The 15,990-nt window shown below is 37.6% G+C and overlaps 1 protein-coding gene across 6 annotated transcripts in view; it reads left to right on the top strand.

Moving 5' to 3' along the window:
- Positions 1-15,990, top strand: part of LOC139988675 (cell adhesion molecule Dscam2) — a 162,990-nt gene that overhangs the window by 113,782 nt on the left and 33,218 nt on the right. For 4 of the 6 annotated variants that reach the window (XM_072006345.1, XM_072006347.1, XM_072006350.1 and 1 more), the window contains one exon: positions 13,186-13,305. The exons of 1 other annotated variant lie outside the window; for it this stretch is intronic. In XM_072006345.1, the coding sequence (XP_071862446.1) occupies positions 13,186-13,305 (120 nt within the window). Of the gene's footprint in view, positions 1-2,917; positions 3,281-13,185; positions 13,306-15,990 lie in introns of all 6 variants that reach the window. One more of the 6 variants, XM_072006346.1, reaches the window with a different exon arrangement.

Consider the following 15,990-nt stretch of genomic DNA (forward strand, 5'->3'; position numbering starts at 1 on the left):
TTCTCGAAAATGTAGCGTCTAACGGAATTTTGTTATTCTTGATTTTCTTCATATATTGAACTGTAGAATCTCTCTAACTTCAATTATATCACGAATTTTGATTTATAGTTGATCCTGTCTCTCTCGTTTGTTTTTTGCTAAATCGTTCCTTTCTCCTTATTAATGGATTTTTAGAAAATGGTTAACCCCACGAAAATTATAACGTGGTTCTCGATCTATTGAAATTTAAACGAACATTAATGTATATACATTACATAATACATAATTTCTATGGTATTCTTTTACGTTGGATCGTTGTATAACGACATTTCGAAAACACGATTCGCATATAGTAGGAGCCGTGCTCTTTTGTCCCGTTTTCGAATGAACCGTCCACCTTTCTTGCTCTCTCGATATTTGTGTTGTATTATCGTGTATCAGTCACGTATTTGACCGATTCTGACCGAGTTACATTATATTATATCACTATCACTATCCAGTAGAACAGTATCTTTTTATGAAGACTATGCTATGTTTTCGCTCGAGATATTCTCTATGATTTGTGTACTATCATCATTATCATCATTATTATCATTCAAGTTATATTGAGACCGTAGTGGTAAATCGTATTTGGGCGAAATCGATACGAGAGATCTGTAAGTTAGGAATTCGGGAAACGTTATCTTGCATGAGACTGATCCGGCATATTATTATAGGTTCGATATACTGTTAATTCGGTGAAGTTCAAGTAGTTAAAATCCTTCATTAAGATACAATCACTGACAAAAGTCTTTGTACATTTTACAAGAAGACTATTTTTAAATAGATAATATATGAATATTATAAATTAAGTGTGATATATAAATCGTTTTATTCAATTTAAATTTAAAATAAATTAATGACAGCGCATTAATTAATTAAATCATAGACTCGGCAAATTTTGTACTATTTTATTTTGATAAAAATGGCCTTTCTCTAAAATATACGGAGACTTTTATAGGCAACTGTATATACAAGATCTCTCGTGTCTTTTCATCCTACTTAGTTTTCACGCTCGTTTCGATAATTGACTGCTCGACGTTCTATAGGTCCTGGTAAGTAAACTCATCGTTAATCAACTCGAATGAGAAAAGAAAGCCAAACGATCACGACGAATTATTTCTACTTAACGCCTCTTGAATCAACTTATAAAATCTTTGCGAAAGACGCGCCAGTAAAGCGAACAACGAGGAGACCAAAGGTTCAACGAAACCCCGATGAAAATGTTCATTAAAACAGACCACCGGTATAAGGATCGTGCAGTCACCTCTGGTTTCAACTTAGTTTCGCCGAAAGTCTCATAAAGACATATTGGCCGACATTAGCAGTTACTCCGACTCATAAATGTTCATTTTCCGAGCCACGAGGTACGTGTGTGCGGTTCTGGCCGAATATTTATGACCGAGCCACCATTTTTCACGGACTCGACCGGGGTTACCGTTGCACCTGTCCAGCGTCCACGTTTCGGAGGTCACGTAGCAGGAAACACGTAGCAGAAACTCCAAGTTATCGCGGTTATCAAACGCCCAGTTCTTGTACAAACTCGACCTACTTGAAATTCGTCTGTGGCGAAGTAGTATAGGTTCGTGTTTGGTCAGACAACGAAATAGAGTAACCGCACGGTATCAACCGCTTCTACTGGAGGATCAGTGCGGATTTGATCAAATAATGTGATCGCGAAATTTCGTACTTCGTGACCTCCTGCGCCAATTTCACGATGAGACTTCGATCACTGGAATAGAAAAAAAAAAAAGAATAGAAAAAAATAAAAACGAAGCGAGATACTGGAAATTGCGGGCGAATAGAGTATTATACGGAACGGAGCCAGCGAAATATAACGGTGATATTACAGAGAGTTGCGCAGGCACCGGTTCTTTTTACCAATCGTTTTTGGATTGTCGTTGCCACCGAGAGGAACATTAATTACGGTCCGTCCGCTCACCGGGAACGGATTAAACTCCGAGCAGTTTGTATCCGCCAGTTGTATTTTAATGTTAATTTCAGACGTTCGGGAAGAAGATTTATTAACTCTCCGTTGTTTTGGACGCGTAGCGCCGGCGCTATTAATTCCGTTTCAACGGGCCGCCTCTGAAGTCCCGCGGAGTTTCACGATTTTCGATGTAATTATCCGGCTCGCCATTTCATTCTCTCCTCGGTAATTCGACACTCTTTCAACATACCTATAGCCAAGCCTTACTAGACTCGCTTTACTTCGTTTTATTTCGCTGTATTCGCTATCGAAACTCAAATATATAGAAGTCTCGTCGTCTAAAAGTCCGTTTATACAAAACCGTGCCATATTCACGTTTCATATGTATCTATTTATACGTCATTCATTCTATGTTCGTTATTATCAGCAGTTCGAATGGCCTCTGGTTACACTTAGTAGTCTCGGATATTTTCCTTGTCTCTTGGTCTGACCACGTCAGGCAACGGCCATAGCACGAACTTGTAAAATTGTGCTTGAACGTATTTCGTTCGTACATGATGTTGTACAAAAATGAAGAGTAGTTGATACGAAGATTGCATTTTACATAGTCGAATATTTATCCCGGATACATCTTGGATGGTCCTGGATAGTACATAAATATCAACATAAATATGAAATAAACACTGGGCCAATATTTAGACACGAAACGGACATGGCACGTTTGTGTGTAAATGGATCTTGATGGTACTCGTATGTTGTTCCTCTGGCGCGCTCATTTTATTATCTGAAACTTCCTCTCATCTTCCAGTCCCCTTAACTAACCTTTCCGCAAAAGAAAAGAAAAGAAAAAAAAAAAAAGAAAAATAGGAAACGAAGACGAGAGCGTAATCTCTGGTCGAGATACGCGTATAGGAGAACGGTTTGTGCCCGCATGCAGGTACATACTATTATCACACGTCACGTTTATAGTTCCACCGCGGATCTCGCCGTTTTATTTCGAGAACGGTGTGACGGAGGGGATGAGGACACAGCTAATGTGTACCACGAGCCAGGGTGACCAGCCGTTCAACATCACGTGGTTGATGGACGACAAACCGATACAGGTCAGGCCGGGTGACGGTGCGTCGGTGTCGTCCTCGGCATCGTCGTCGTCGGGCGGATCCAACGCGGCCGTCGTCGAGACGGGCAACAACATACAGATAAGCGACTATCCGCCGTTTTCCAGCATCCTGACGATAAATAACGTCAGCGCTAAGCACAGCGGGAACTACACGTGCCAGATCAGCAACGTCGCTGGCCTGGCCGAATACTCGACCAGCCTCTCCGTTGCTGGTTGGTGTCTCAAACGAGCAAGAACAAAAATCGACATATGGTAGCTGTAAGAACCTGTGTACATAAACCGTGTGCCAGTCAGATATACTTGTCTCTGACTGTCTTTCTACAAATATATATTGTATATATACACCCGTGTATATACATATTACGGCACAGAAAATCGAACAGCCATATCGAAGGATTGGAGTGCGGTTTGTTTCGACAGAGTCGATTCGAACGTCGTGTTTTCGTTACCCTCGATCACGCTTCCTCGAGCTCCTATCTTCTTGGATTTTTCATGATCCTTCCATTCTATCATCGATAGGATGTTCTGCGTGTATAGATTAAATCGGAGATTTCTACTTCTTCAAAAAATTTCGGCTCTGAAAATTTATGGAAAACTGTCCGGTGTATCACAGTCGAGAAGATATATTGTTATAGGAATGAATGTTCCAACGTGAGAAAAGGCGCATCTGTCTTCGTCAGAGGATACATTTCGAAGTTCGATCTATTTGAATTATCTATGCAATATCGAGAGATGGCCAGATATTTGTATACTGACTATAGCGTTAGTACTCTTATTTCCTTAAATTCGCACGAACGTAGAATATCAAGGCTGGATATGGTATTACGTTGCCGAGGACTCTTTTTTCCAGCGCCTATAACCCCAGTAAGAAGACGGCGGGAGGTCTATTTAAGGCGGATAACATTCTGCTCCTAACTGCCGGAATATTGCCTTAAAAGAAAATAGCGAGAGAGATCCGCCAGGCAGATGGCTTCTGTTCCTTCAAGGACACCGATGGTTGCCTCGCAATTACATTTGTCCGGGTACCAACCGTCTTTTCCGTAGCCGTTCTTCGCAGGGTTGTACTCGGTGCGTGTACCAAGTAGTCGTTTGGCTCGTTCCGGGCGCGTTTTTTTAACGCGAGCACGTTTCTTCCGTTGCCGTTTTCCCCAACGATGTTTCCTCGTTTCCATCTTCGAGCCATCCTCTCCCTGCTATTCCACCTCTGAACGACATTACAAGCCCAGTCTTCCCGGGGCGAAAGTTTACTGGCAGTCGAACCGGGCGCTCTCGCGAGGATACGACCCAGGCAAATTAGTTTCGAGTTTCAGAGGGGTGGCGCGGTAATGCGACTTTTCAAGAAGTTCTCGGCAGCCGTTCGACGATTCCGAAAGTCGCCGACACCCATTCCTTCGCCGCGATCGAGATCTAAATCACTTTCTACCTTTGTATGAATGGAACCGGTTCTCGGCTTGTTCCCAAGCTACGACAACAAAGCTGCGCCGTTCTTCCGTTTACGGCAGCTGTGAACTTCCTCGCACGCGAAGTCGATTAAATTACAGGACCTGTACGCGCGGTATCGTTACACGAAAGGAACTTCCCGGTAAATAATAGTACAACAATATGCAGCGAAGGAGAAAATGGAAGGAAGGACGATGCGATCTTAATCTTCATTAGTTAAAATGAATTCTTCCAGAGACGATAAAATTCGTTAGTAGACTGCAGACATTCATGCAAATTTGTACTTTTATAGAATAAAATTAAAGAACGGGACCTAAGTAGAGATTTGTCTCGCATACTCATATTATTGAATCCTATTGAATTTACATTGTAATTATGAAAAGGGATTTGAAGAATTTATTTTATATTGTTTTCGTCGTTATTTCTTCTTCCATCTAGGTTCTACAATTTTACCAAGTTGAAGAAAATTTGAAATATTTTATGTCATTATACTAAACTATTTTTTGAAATCGTGTATAGAAACTCGCTTGATCATTTGATTTGTGTAATTAATACATTTGTATTACAACTGAAGCTACTACGCGTTATTTCATTGCTTAATCATTAATGGGTCTTTGCCATAAATGCATAAAAGTCTACAGTCTACTCGTTACTCGCTTTTAAAACGAATTGCAAGTGTACGAGGAGATGAAAAAAAGGGAAGGTAATAAGTTGGAAAAAACAAAGGTGGTTTACATATCATGATTTTGATATTTCAAGGGACACACGAGATGCCAGGAGTATTAAAAGAGTGACACGCGTTGTCGCGCTGTGTAATGTTCTTCCGCGTCATTCATATTCACTAAGAGCTGGCCGGTGTTGGCGAGCGAAACGCACGTAAAAACTGCTCGTAAATTCGAGTTAGCCGTGTTATAGCCAGCAAATCGATGCGACCGTGATACGTACGCGAGTCCCTCGTGATTTCGATATCGTTTTTCAACGCACAGTGTACACACGCCTCTCTTTCTCGCCCTGGAATAACATCCTCACTGTTTTGTCCCGTTAACGAACTATTTTCACGGACTCTGTCGTTCGTGCGTACCCTACAGAAGGCAACATATCGCGGGGACAATGCCTTTGACACGTATCTCATTGGTTATGAAATAAATTTTTGGACAACTGGAACTATGACGCAGTGTTCTGATTCATAATGATTTTCTGAAAAATGTTATTCGTTTTTTAGACTTTACACTGATTCCACTTATCGAGGAAATGGAAATTGCTCTACATTAAATTGGAAAAGTTTTTAATAATTCTTAGTGCGCTATGTTATTGGCGAATTCATTACGGTGACATTAAGAACTGCTGTCATTTTAACAGAATGTTTTATAAAACAAGGAGTCGTAGATTACACGGTGCAGTACAGAAAATTAAATGGCACGTTATTGCTGGAAAGTTGAATTTTTTAAAAGGATGAATGGATGTTGGAACGTATTTCAGATTTAAAGAATACATTTCAATTATTAGTTATGTATTTCATATTTAAATAATAGATTTTAATTACTAGTGTATATTTATTTAAAATATTTGGACGATTTTATTCTTGACACAGTATTAATCCTTATGTAATCAGAACTAAATTAATGCAATGGAAGATTAAATATCTAACAAGGAGAGGAAATATTGTGATTCTTACGAAGTATTAAAATAATTTTCAATTGAAAAATTCTATAATCTTTGGAACTTTGAAGTATATGACATAAATAAAAGAGCATTAACAATTTCTTGTTTGCAAAAATAAAATACAAACTTCAGATAGTGAAATCAGTTTTATAGCATTACATTCTGTTTCGTTTTCTTTCATAAACTAGAAATCATCTCAAACTTTGAAATTTACTATGAAATTTAATAACGAAGTCGATGGACGATAAAGTCTCTCCAGTACTCCGAGTTAGTTCACATACGTATAATCGATTAAGACACCCAAACACTAGAATCTACTTGCGCACCACATACGAGTACCCTCGAGAACGATCCGCGTAGAGTCGATCTATCGTCGATTTAGGAGTCATAAGAACAGGGATTTCACAGTGAAAGGATTCGTGACTTAGGTGAAATCGACCAAGATGCAATAACGAGTCGATGAAACTCGCGAAACTGGTTCACCAATGGGAATTTTCACGTCAGGTGAATTTAAGGGACTCATAGAACCCCGTTTACTGGAAACAAAAGGCAATAGCGCGGAAAATAGAGTGCTTGATTTTCGCCGATCAGCGAAACCTTGGAAATGATAAGAGCAACAATGGTCGCCACGACGAACAATCTGCCGAGGAGGATTTCGACCAAGAACGATAAGAAACACCTGACCTTCCGCGTTTGTTCCCTGGGATATTATAGCGCTACCTTTTGTGTAACGTATAGTTATCGTATACAGCAAATACTATCGTCCGTAAGTACCTGAACACACCAGATGCAATTTAATCCACAAGTATGATTGAAGAACGTTTTTCTACTATTACTATCGGTTTAACTTAACGTATAAATATTTAACAGAAATTCGTGATAAAATATATCCTCTTTTCTAATTCTGTTAAACATAATGCAGAATATATCTATTGTAAAAAATGCCACGAATGTTTCGAATAACCTAATATTTGGACATCTGATGTAATTTTATTAAAAGGTTGATATTTTTATCACATTTTCAACGGTGCTCTATTAAATTTACGAATATATTTGTATTTCTATAGAATTCCGTATTTATCGCTCTTCTATTCCAATATTGTACAGAAAGTCATTTAATACAGGTCTAATATTTATTTGTATTAATTAATTAACTATTGTGTTCATCAATATCTAGTAACTATATATATATTTGCCTGAAATAAAGTCAGAAATCGAAATTAGATTAAAGTATATTCTATATATTTTGGCTTACAACAATATTTGAACACTTATTATAACAAATTTTAATCGATGCTTAAGACAATAGATTTTATGTACGTTTAAGACCATTATTCATACTGGATACTGATTTTCTACATTCTCGAATTCGTTTCAAATTTTTCCAATATAGTCATGATAATCGTATTTCATTACAGTGGAGTATGTTCATATAAAGTTTCTACAAGTGTTATAATACTTTCGTCACCTAGTGTATATTTGCAAATAATGGATCCATTGAAACGAAATTTTATTAACTCACTTAAACACGAACTCACTGACTTGTCGTATATTGAACACAAAATTTACGAACTTCTATCTACTACAGTTATACGAGTTCAGTTATATGAACGATTTTGTCCTAAAAGAAAATTTGTATAAACGAGGTTCTGTGATTTAGAAGTGTCGAAATATTCACGAATGGTAGCGCATCTGGCTTCATGGCATTTTGAAACCGTTGGACTATACAATCCAGATGCGATTAACATCTGGTCAGTCGATGGAGAAACGACTGAAATGGAAACGACGACGTGTATGGATAAATACTCGCGTTAGCCCTGTTATCGGATACGCGTGTCCTAATGCGTATAAAACGACGTGCACTCGCTCGTCATTCGAAAGCGATTCCAGCTGAGAGCGTATCCTGCAGGATGTATAAACGATCCTTCCCTCATCCCTGAGGGGGACGCGAGAAGCCAAGGATCCGCGAGTAATTTAAAGTTGCGAACCTTGTTGCCCGACTTCCAGGTCTTCGGTAAGTTGCTTCAACTGAATTATACTAAAACGCACGATAAATTATATTCCCTGGTAAATTCTATTCCGTCTATTTCCGTGATTGTCGACCGCCAATTTCAAGGTTCTTTGCCAGTTAATCAATTTTGGTCTTACTCTTTCCGGGTAGAATGTCTTAACGAAACGTTGAGAATTCCACGTTGTACGAGTTCTACGTTCTTCGAGCTCGGTACTTTATCGACATCTTCTCTGTTTTGTGGAGAAAACGTGTATTTCACTGATAGTACATATTAGTGGATTTATCGTAACTTCTCTTATTCTATTTATTTTAGTTGTTTACGTCTTATGTTATTTTTCTACATTTTTATATTACTAGGAGTATATTCCAACCAGAGAATTATAACTCTCTAGATTGTTATGTTGTTATTTCCCTTATAAATTTAAGAAATAGAATCAGTTAATAAATTCGTATTGAGAAGCAGATTGGAAAGCGAAGAAAAACATTACCTTGTTAATCATTTCATGATAAATTTTATTTCGTTCAAATTGATTTCAAGCAAACAAAATTAATTAATTGTCACTGTACTCTCAATTTATCGTATACTCTATAAACACGCGATTTATAATCACTGCGATTATTTTAACATTTTACGCCTTTAATTACGTTCCTCAACCTACTTACGATTTTCATCCTATTAAATTATCCATTTTATAAGCTTACTGAAACTAGTTAATTAATAGACTTACATTAAGAAGAAGATTGGGGAAGTCATATCAAAGATTTCCTTATTAGATTTCGTCTAATCCAAGAAGAAATAACGAATTATTAAATAAAATTCATTTCAATCAACCAACCTTAATTGACTCCACAATTATCACATCGTTGTTTGCTTTAAAAATACCTGTTTTACAATAATTATGATTATTTACTTTTTCAATTTATTTATTCAAGCTTCCGTTTGTTTATTTCCATACGTACTTGTCAGTGGACAATAACTAAAAACTGTATATCTTGCGGAATTTAGCGACGATATAATAACCTGATAATCTTAGTCATTCGGTAAAATTTGCTCAATCCATTCGTGCTATGCTATAGAATCTCGCCATACACGCATCCACAAGTAATTAAGTGTCGAGCTTTCCCCGTAGTCTCGTCGAGCGATTTCGATTCAAAGTTTCGCGTTTCGCCTAACAATACACGACCGGAATACGAAACGAATTTCCCCGGGGTTATACGCGGATTCGCGTCCCCGGAAAATAGCACGGTCGAGATTCTGGTAACGTTTACCTCGCGCGCCGCGGAACCGAAGTAAATGCGCTTCTAGGTCCGCTAGGCGTTCATCAGGCTGCAACATCCTCTTCCTCTTGCATTCAGTTTTCTGCAACAGGTTTACGATCGTACGCGACACGTTTGTTGTCGAGAATTTTCTGTTTACTCAACGAGCAATCTTCGTCTTTTGTCGTTGGCGTATTTCCAATTTTTCTATTGGAAATGTGGGAAGCAAATTGCTTGCTCGACGATATCTTCGACGCCCGCGAAAGTGCTATTTCACTGGTTTAGAAATACTCTTTGATGGTTTCCTCAGATGTTACAGTGGTGTTTTACATAATCTTGCTTGTAAAATATAAGAATCTGGCAGAAACTAAAAACAGTTATTGCATCGATTCCCTTTCTTAAGATATCTATGTAGAACGTTTCTTTTTAATAATTTTCACAATAAATTGAAACTTCCTAGTAGTTATTTAAGTTGTACAACTGCATAAAACTATGTCATCGAAACGGTGAACAAAGTCAATACTTCTTCAATCGCTTTTCGCGACATATTATAGAAATATTTGATCTGTGCTAATATTTTTATTCATTACGTTACCTAGCGCTATGCGCACACTCCACAAACTCAGTTCCAAGAACTGGTAAGAATAGGTATGATCACTTAACGAAACAAGGTTTCAACTTGGAATAATTAGTATAGTACTATTATGCTTAAAACATCATAAAATATTCGTGCAGGATCATTGTCAAGGGATTGAAGCAATCCAATGGTATAAGATATCTTTCTGGTGAATCGAGTGATTTCAGTTATTCTAGTTATTCGTATCTCCGGAAGTCTCGATACCAGGTATCTGAAATCGGGGTTACTGGGTTTGTGGAAGACTATTTCCTCGAAATACCAGGAGGGCTGCATATTTGCTGGCTACATAGTGATTTCATATGGAGTTGAAGTCGGAGCCGAAGTGTCCGACCGGAAGCGTGTCCTTATCGAGGCATTTCCCTTCGTCCGCAAAAACGGCTCGATTTTATATAAAGTTTCGAGGCCACGTAATGCTGACGCAACACCGGTACTCCAATCCTCTTCGAAACGACAGACAGCACTTGCGCGTAAAGAAAGTGTTTTTTAGAAGAAGACAGAAAAATTTATATATATATAATATATACGACACGATAGGCAATAGCACACAAGCCAGGAAGTCCAAGAGTTTTTCCTCACGCAGCACAGAATATAAAAAAAAAAAGAGAACGAATATATTTCTAGGGATGCAGGTTTACGTCGTGCGATTTGCCTTCTTTATTTTTCTATCTCTCTATCTCTCCTTCGTTTTTAATGCATGCTAATTGACGAGCCGGTTAACCGTAACGGGAACGTATTCGACGACACGAATTTCTTTCGTTCGTGTAATTTTTCCGGAAGAGCACGTTCCACCCGAGCGACGATTAAAGCAACGCCAAGTTAATCCGTCGACGACGAGTCGGTAAGGAAAAAATGAAAACGAGATGAAAAAAAAAAAGAAAGAGGACGAAGTGAAAAATACGAGAAAAAGGAAGAACGAAAGATGCTGAAAAAGTAAATGAGAACGAAGGTTCCTTGATTGTTGTTATTACTTTCTTTTCTCGTTGTTTCATCGTTACTATTTGTACATCCTCACGAATCATCAGCATTTGTAAAGAGTTCGATTTGTAGATCTCGAAAGTTGAGCGTGCTGATTTCTAATTAGAATTAGTATACTTTTCGTTGTTCGACCGTTTTTTAATTGCGAACGAATCATTAGTTTTTTTCTTTTTCTTCGTTGTTTTACTGTCATATCTTTTTGTCCTCGTTACACGCGTTTTCATTAGTTAGAGTATCATTTTATTTTCTTTATTGTTGTTGTTCCTTTGTATTTTGTTTTACTTTCTTTTTCTTTTCTTCGTTTTTTTTTTTTTTTTTTTTGTTTTTTGTAGCGGTTTCGTGTACCGAGAGATATTACTTATATTGTGCTCGTGTAATGCAACAAAATGTCTGTGACAGATGTAAAAGCATGCGTTCGCGTAGTTAACGTTTACTGGTTCAGTGCGTTTTCTCGTACGATATTTTTCGCCTACCTTTATATTTTATCTCTATATACATACGAGCAACTTGGAATGACGATGGAAAGAATGTTGAGAGTAACGTTTACATTATTTAATGTGTGCCTCGAAAGTTTTTTGCGTGTCTTTTTCTTCGTATATACTGATTACAAGTAACGTTCTTTTGAAATAGGTACCGTTTGCGTTGTTCGTACGTTGTTTTTTAACAACCTTTTATTATTACATTATATATTCACATCTTTTTTACTTGGAATGATGCTTGCCGTGTTTTTATATTTTTCGAATAAAATGATTCTTGCATGGAACACTTACCCTTCCAATTACGGTATACTTTTTCTTATATAATTATTCCAGCGAATGCTCTTTTCCCGTGTAGTACGTACCATGGAACAATGAGTTCTCTGTTTCATTCTTTAAAACACTTTATAGTTCCTTTTATTTCACTCTCCCTTTATTCGAACACATTTTTCAATTTTTCTTTTACAGATAAGTTTCTCCGAAACGAGCACGTTTTCAGTTACAATTTATTAACACAGGTTAACAACAAATGCACGAACATTTTTCTTTTAATTTTCAATTTCTTCCCATAATTCTGTTCTCTCATTTTTGTTTTATCTCTTTTGTTTTTTAATCACTGCTCGAAGTTCTTCCTGGTAAATTAGTTTCCTCTGATTGAAACAACGAATGAGTAAACATTTTACCCCTTTAAATACGACATCGTCAATTCAAGTAGTCTAAACACGGACACCACCGGTTTTGTTGCTACACGTTGTTGTTCACACTTTTAGCGATCCGTAAGTATGCAGTAACATCGAAACCCGTTGGAAATGCATGCGTTTCACGACACACGAGTATATACGCGAGTACAAAACAACAACACGCGACAGCAAAGACAAATGTAGTAGATAGAGAGAAACGCCTGGGACCGGTGATCCTCGTCGACGAAAAAACCATCGTTCGATCATTCTATAGAAGTAACCAGTGTTCCCAGAGAACAATGGCTAATTAGTCAAACAAAGTATTATTCTTCGCGTTTAGCTAACAGAGGATGCGCTGATTAATCTCTATAGCACGTATTTTATACCGAGTAATCCGATTTCTCAATTTGAAAAGAGAAAAATGGAATTGTGCAAAAGGCAGAACTGTATAGACATATCAAGTGTGATAGAATAGCAGTCGTTTTTATGTGCAATTAGATATTAATCCTCGATAGATATCATTGAATTACAGATAATCTATAATAAATTTAAACCATACGCGTAAAACCATAAAAAAGATCTCAACTTTTGTTTTCATAGCTTCGAATAACAAGATAAGAAAAGAAAAACAGCGAAAGACGAAACGATACGAAAACTTCTTGTCTAAATGGTTCTGTCCTGGTTCCTAAGTCTTCAAAACGAATTGTGTATATCAGCTACGCGCCAGGTTAAGTCCAACAGCTATTTGGCTCGTCGATAGGAAGCATTTTCGACGAAAAGTTGTCACGAATTGAGATAAGGGAATAAAGGGTACGTGGACAAAGGTCACGCGACAGTGTAATTGACACGGTGATTTGGAATGAACAGGACGAAGCGTCGATCGACGAGGATCTGCCGAGAGATCGGGCGACGACGAAACGCTGGTCCGCCAGGAACCGGCGATCCGGAAGATTTTAAGCCAATTGGATCGTATTTTTAGTGCCGCCGCGATGGACGGTGGAACCTATCGACCAGAACGCCGTTGTAGGTCACGGCGTCTCCATTGCCTGTCAGGCTGAAGGATTCCCCATTCCGACGGTGACTTGGAAGCAATCGATCGGTAAGTCACGACTCAGACTTGAAACTTACCAACCCACTGTGGCTGGAGGGAGCTCACGTCCCGAAAAACTGTCCTCTGTCTTACTGAAAACCACCGAGCGTGACATACGTTCGGCTTCGATCTCGAACGATGATGCGATCAGTCACCTTACCGAGTTGTTTTCGTACCTTTATCTGTCTTTGCTCCTTCCTCTGCTTTTTCTTTCGAATTTACCCTATCCTTCTTTTATAATGTATTAGGAACTATTTTTAACTCTCAGATAGTACGTTTAAGACGGGTACTCTGTCTTTCATTTATTCTTAGTTTAATTATTTCTGAGAAATGGTATTTCGTATGTAGTTACAGTTTCGTGTGAATATTGTTCTTCTAATTTTTTTTTTTTTTTTTTATATTTTTCTAAGAATTATTTTTACAGAAATTTTATTTGCTGGGTGTGTGGAGAAGTAAAAGATCTCGATACTAAAATAAAACAGTTAATTATACCGGGAAAAATAAAAATATAATGCAACGCAACGCGACACAACGAAGTACAACTGAAAGGCTACCCATTCAAAAACCGTCTGTCTTGCGTAATACATACATATATTCTAACATCAAAGCATTTTCTTCTTTTTATTTTACAACTTCTTTCGCTCACTTCAGAAGAACCATAGCGATATTCTTAGAACACATTTAGTCACGTCAGCTCCAAACCTTGGGTAGCCGTGCACTTTTTTTTCACACTTTAATCTCAAGCAGTCGGGCCATCCGTATACCCTTATCACTTAAAACTCAATTACTCGCTGTAAAAAATCGCCTAGGATTTCTCCTAATCTTTTCTTCTTAATGGCAATCATCCAAACTGTACAATAATATGTTTAAATGTGTTCGAGGTAGATATTATTTTAGCAAATATATTTTCTCAAATATATTACGATAAATTTCGTATTTTAACATATATTTCGTCATATACATATAACACAGTTATCAATGCTTATTTCCTATGAAAAGTTGAAATTACATATTATCTGTACCTCATAACAAAAACGCAAGAAGTCTTTAGTATCAAAAGATAATCATTGTCTAAATATTTTCTTCTGAATTCTCGAAGGGTTAATATCGTAATATATATGGAACCAGTGTAACGGGGGAAGATGGATATTTGTTTCAAAGAGTAAAAGAGAGATTCTTAATTCGCAAAGTGTCATTTTCTGATTAGAGCTTGTATATCCTCACATTTTCCTCTCACGTTTCTTGCTACTCTCGCTGGCTGTCTTATAGGCGTATTCTACTGTCGAAGATGCCTTTGAGCATGCGAACAAGCTGCTGTAACACATTGATGGCACTTAATACGTGGAATTTGATGCTTGCCTTTTGACGGCTCGTTTCCTTCTACGGGAATCTCGGCTTCGTCGAACTTAATACGTATATACGTGCTTATGAGATGTTGACGTGACATAATATTTATTCCGGGAGATTTCGTTCATAGAGAAAAATGGCCTTATTTATTCCCAATATAATAGTTTCTCCTAAATGATTTCACCTAATTGACAGGATAATCGACTTCTCTGTCACGTTATAAATTTTCTATTGACAGCAACAAACGGACAGACAGGCGTCGCGTCGAAAACAAAGTAAGCTTTTATACCATAGCAATGATTGGACGAAAAAAAAATAGTGAGAATTCTAAAAGTTAATATAGTAATCTTTTGTCAGTAGTACACTAAAAAGGGCTTATGGTACGTACACGGATAATTTGTACAATATACTTTCCAATTCTAATTTTGAATTCGAATTTGCATATAGCTTCCTTGATGGTATTACACCTTTTGAATTTTAATTTTGTTAATACGACTGTATGAAAAAGTTGAGAATCAGTGACCTAGCACATTTCGAAAAAGTAGTTTAACAAAAGAAAATTACTAATACAATTTCGTACCACATTATGATGTAGAATATTCCAGAAAAACGTAAACGTAGGACTTCGTAGACGACGAAGAAAATGTAGATACGAGAAGATAGCGTCCTTACGAAGGTGGAGGAAAATTTAAAATTCTATCAGGTGGAATCGATTCGAGGGCCGTTGCAACTTCGATTTATTTCTATTGATTTATAGATTGACTTATCTGATGTCATTAAAAACGTCTGTTTGCCTCGAGAGGCTTATTAACTAATCACTGCTCATTGACCTTAGAGTACAATAAAACAGAACAGAAAAATAGATATTCCAGATATTTCGTTGCGCGATTTCCCTCTTTCTCCGAAACAATTTAATTATTGGCTGACTTTTACGTGAATCCCATCGATCGTTTTCATCAGGTTACAGCTGCTGAGTGTATTTAACCCGAGGCTGGCGGAGGTTGACGAAGATATCCATCAGAAATTTCGCTGATCGGCCGTTTCCAGAGGTCTCATTCAATCTGAAATAAGCCCTCCGTCCGATGAAGCGGTGGTACAATTAGTTTCACCAGTTCGTTGCTCGTGAACATTATATTGCACCGCTTGGGAGAATGAAATTTCTCCTCTTTTTCCTCGATCATAGCCCATCTACTTCGTACTGTTACGATTCCTCTTTTACTGAAAGTTAAATCACTCATTATGGGAGGAATACGTTTCAAAACTGAGCCAATGAGGGAGAATATTAATTAAACGATTTAATATTGTTGGAATACGCCAGTACATAGTCGAGTTCTGGACGTAGATAGG

Source organism: Bombus fervidus, chromosome 7 (assembly GCF_041682495.2).
Source record: "Bombus fervidus isolate BK054 chromosome 7, iyBomFerv1, whole genome shotgun sequence".
NCBI classification, from domain to species: domain Eukaryota; kingdom Metazoa; phylum Arthropoda; class Insecta; order Hymenoptera; family Apidae; genus Bombus; species Bombus fervidus.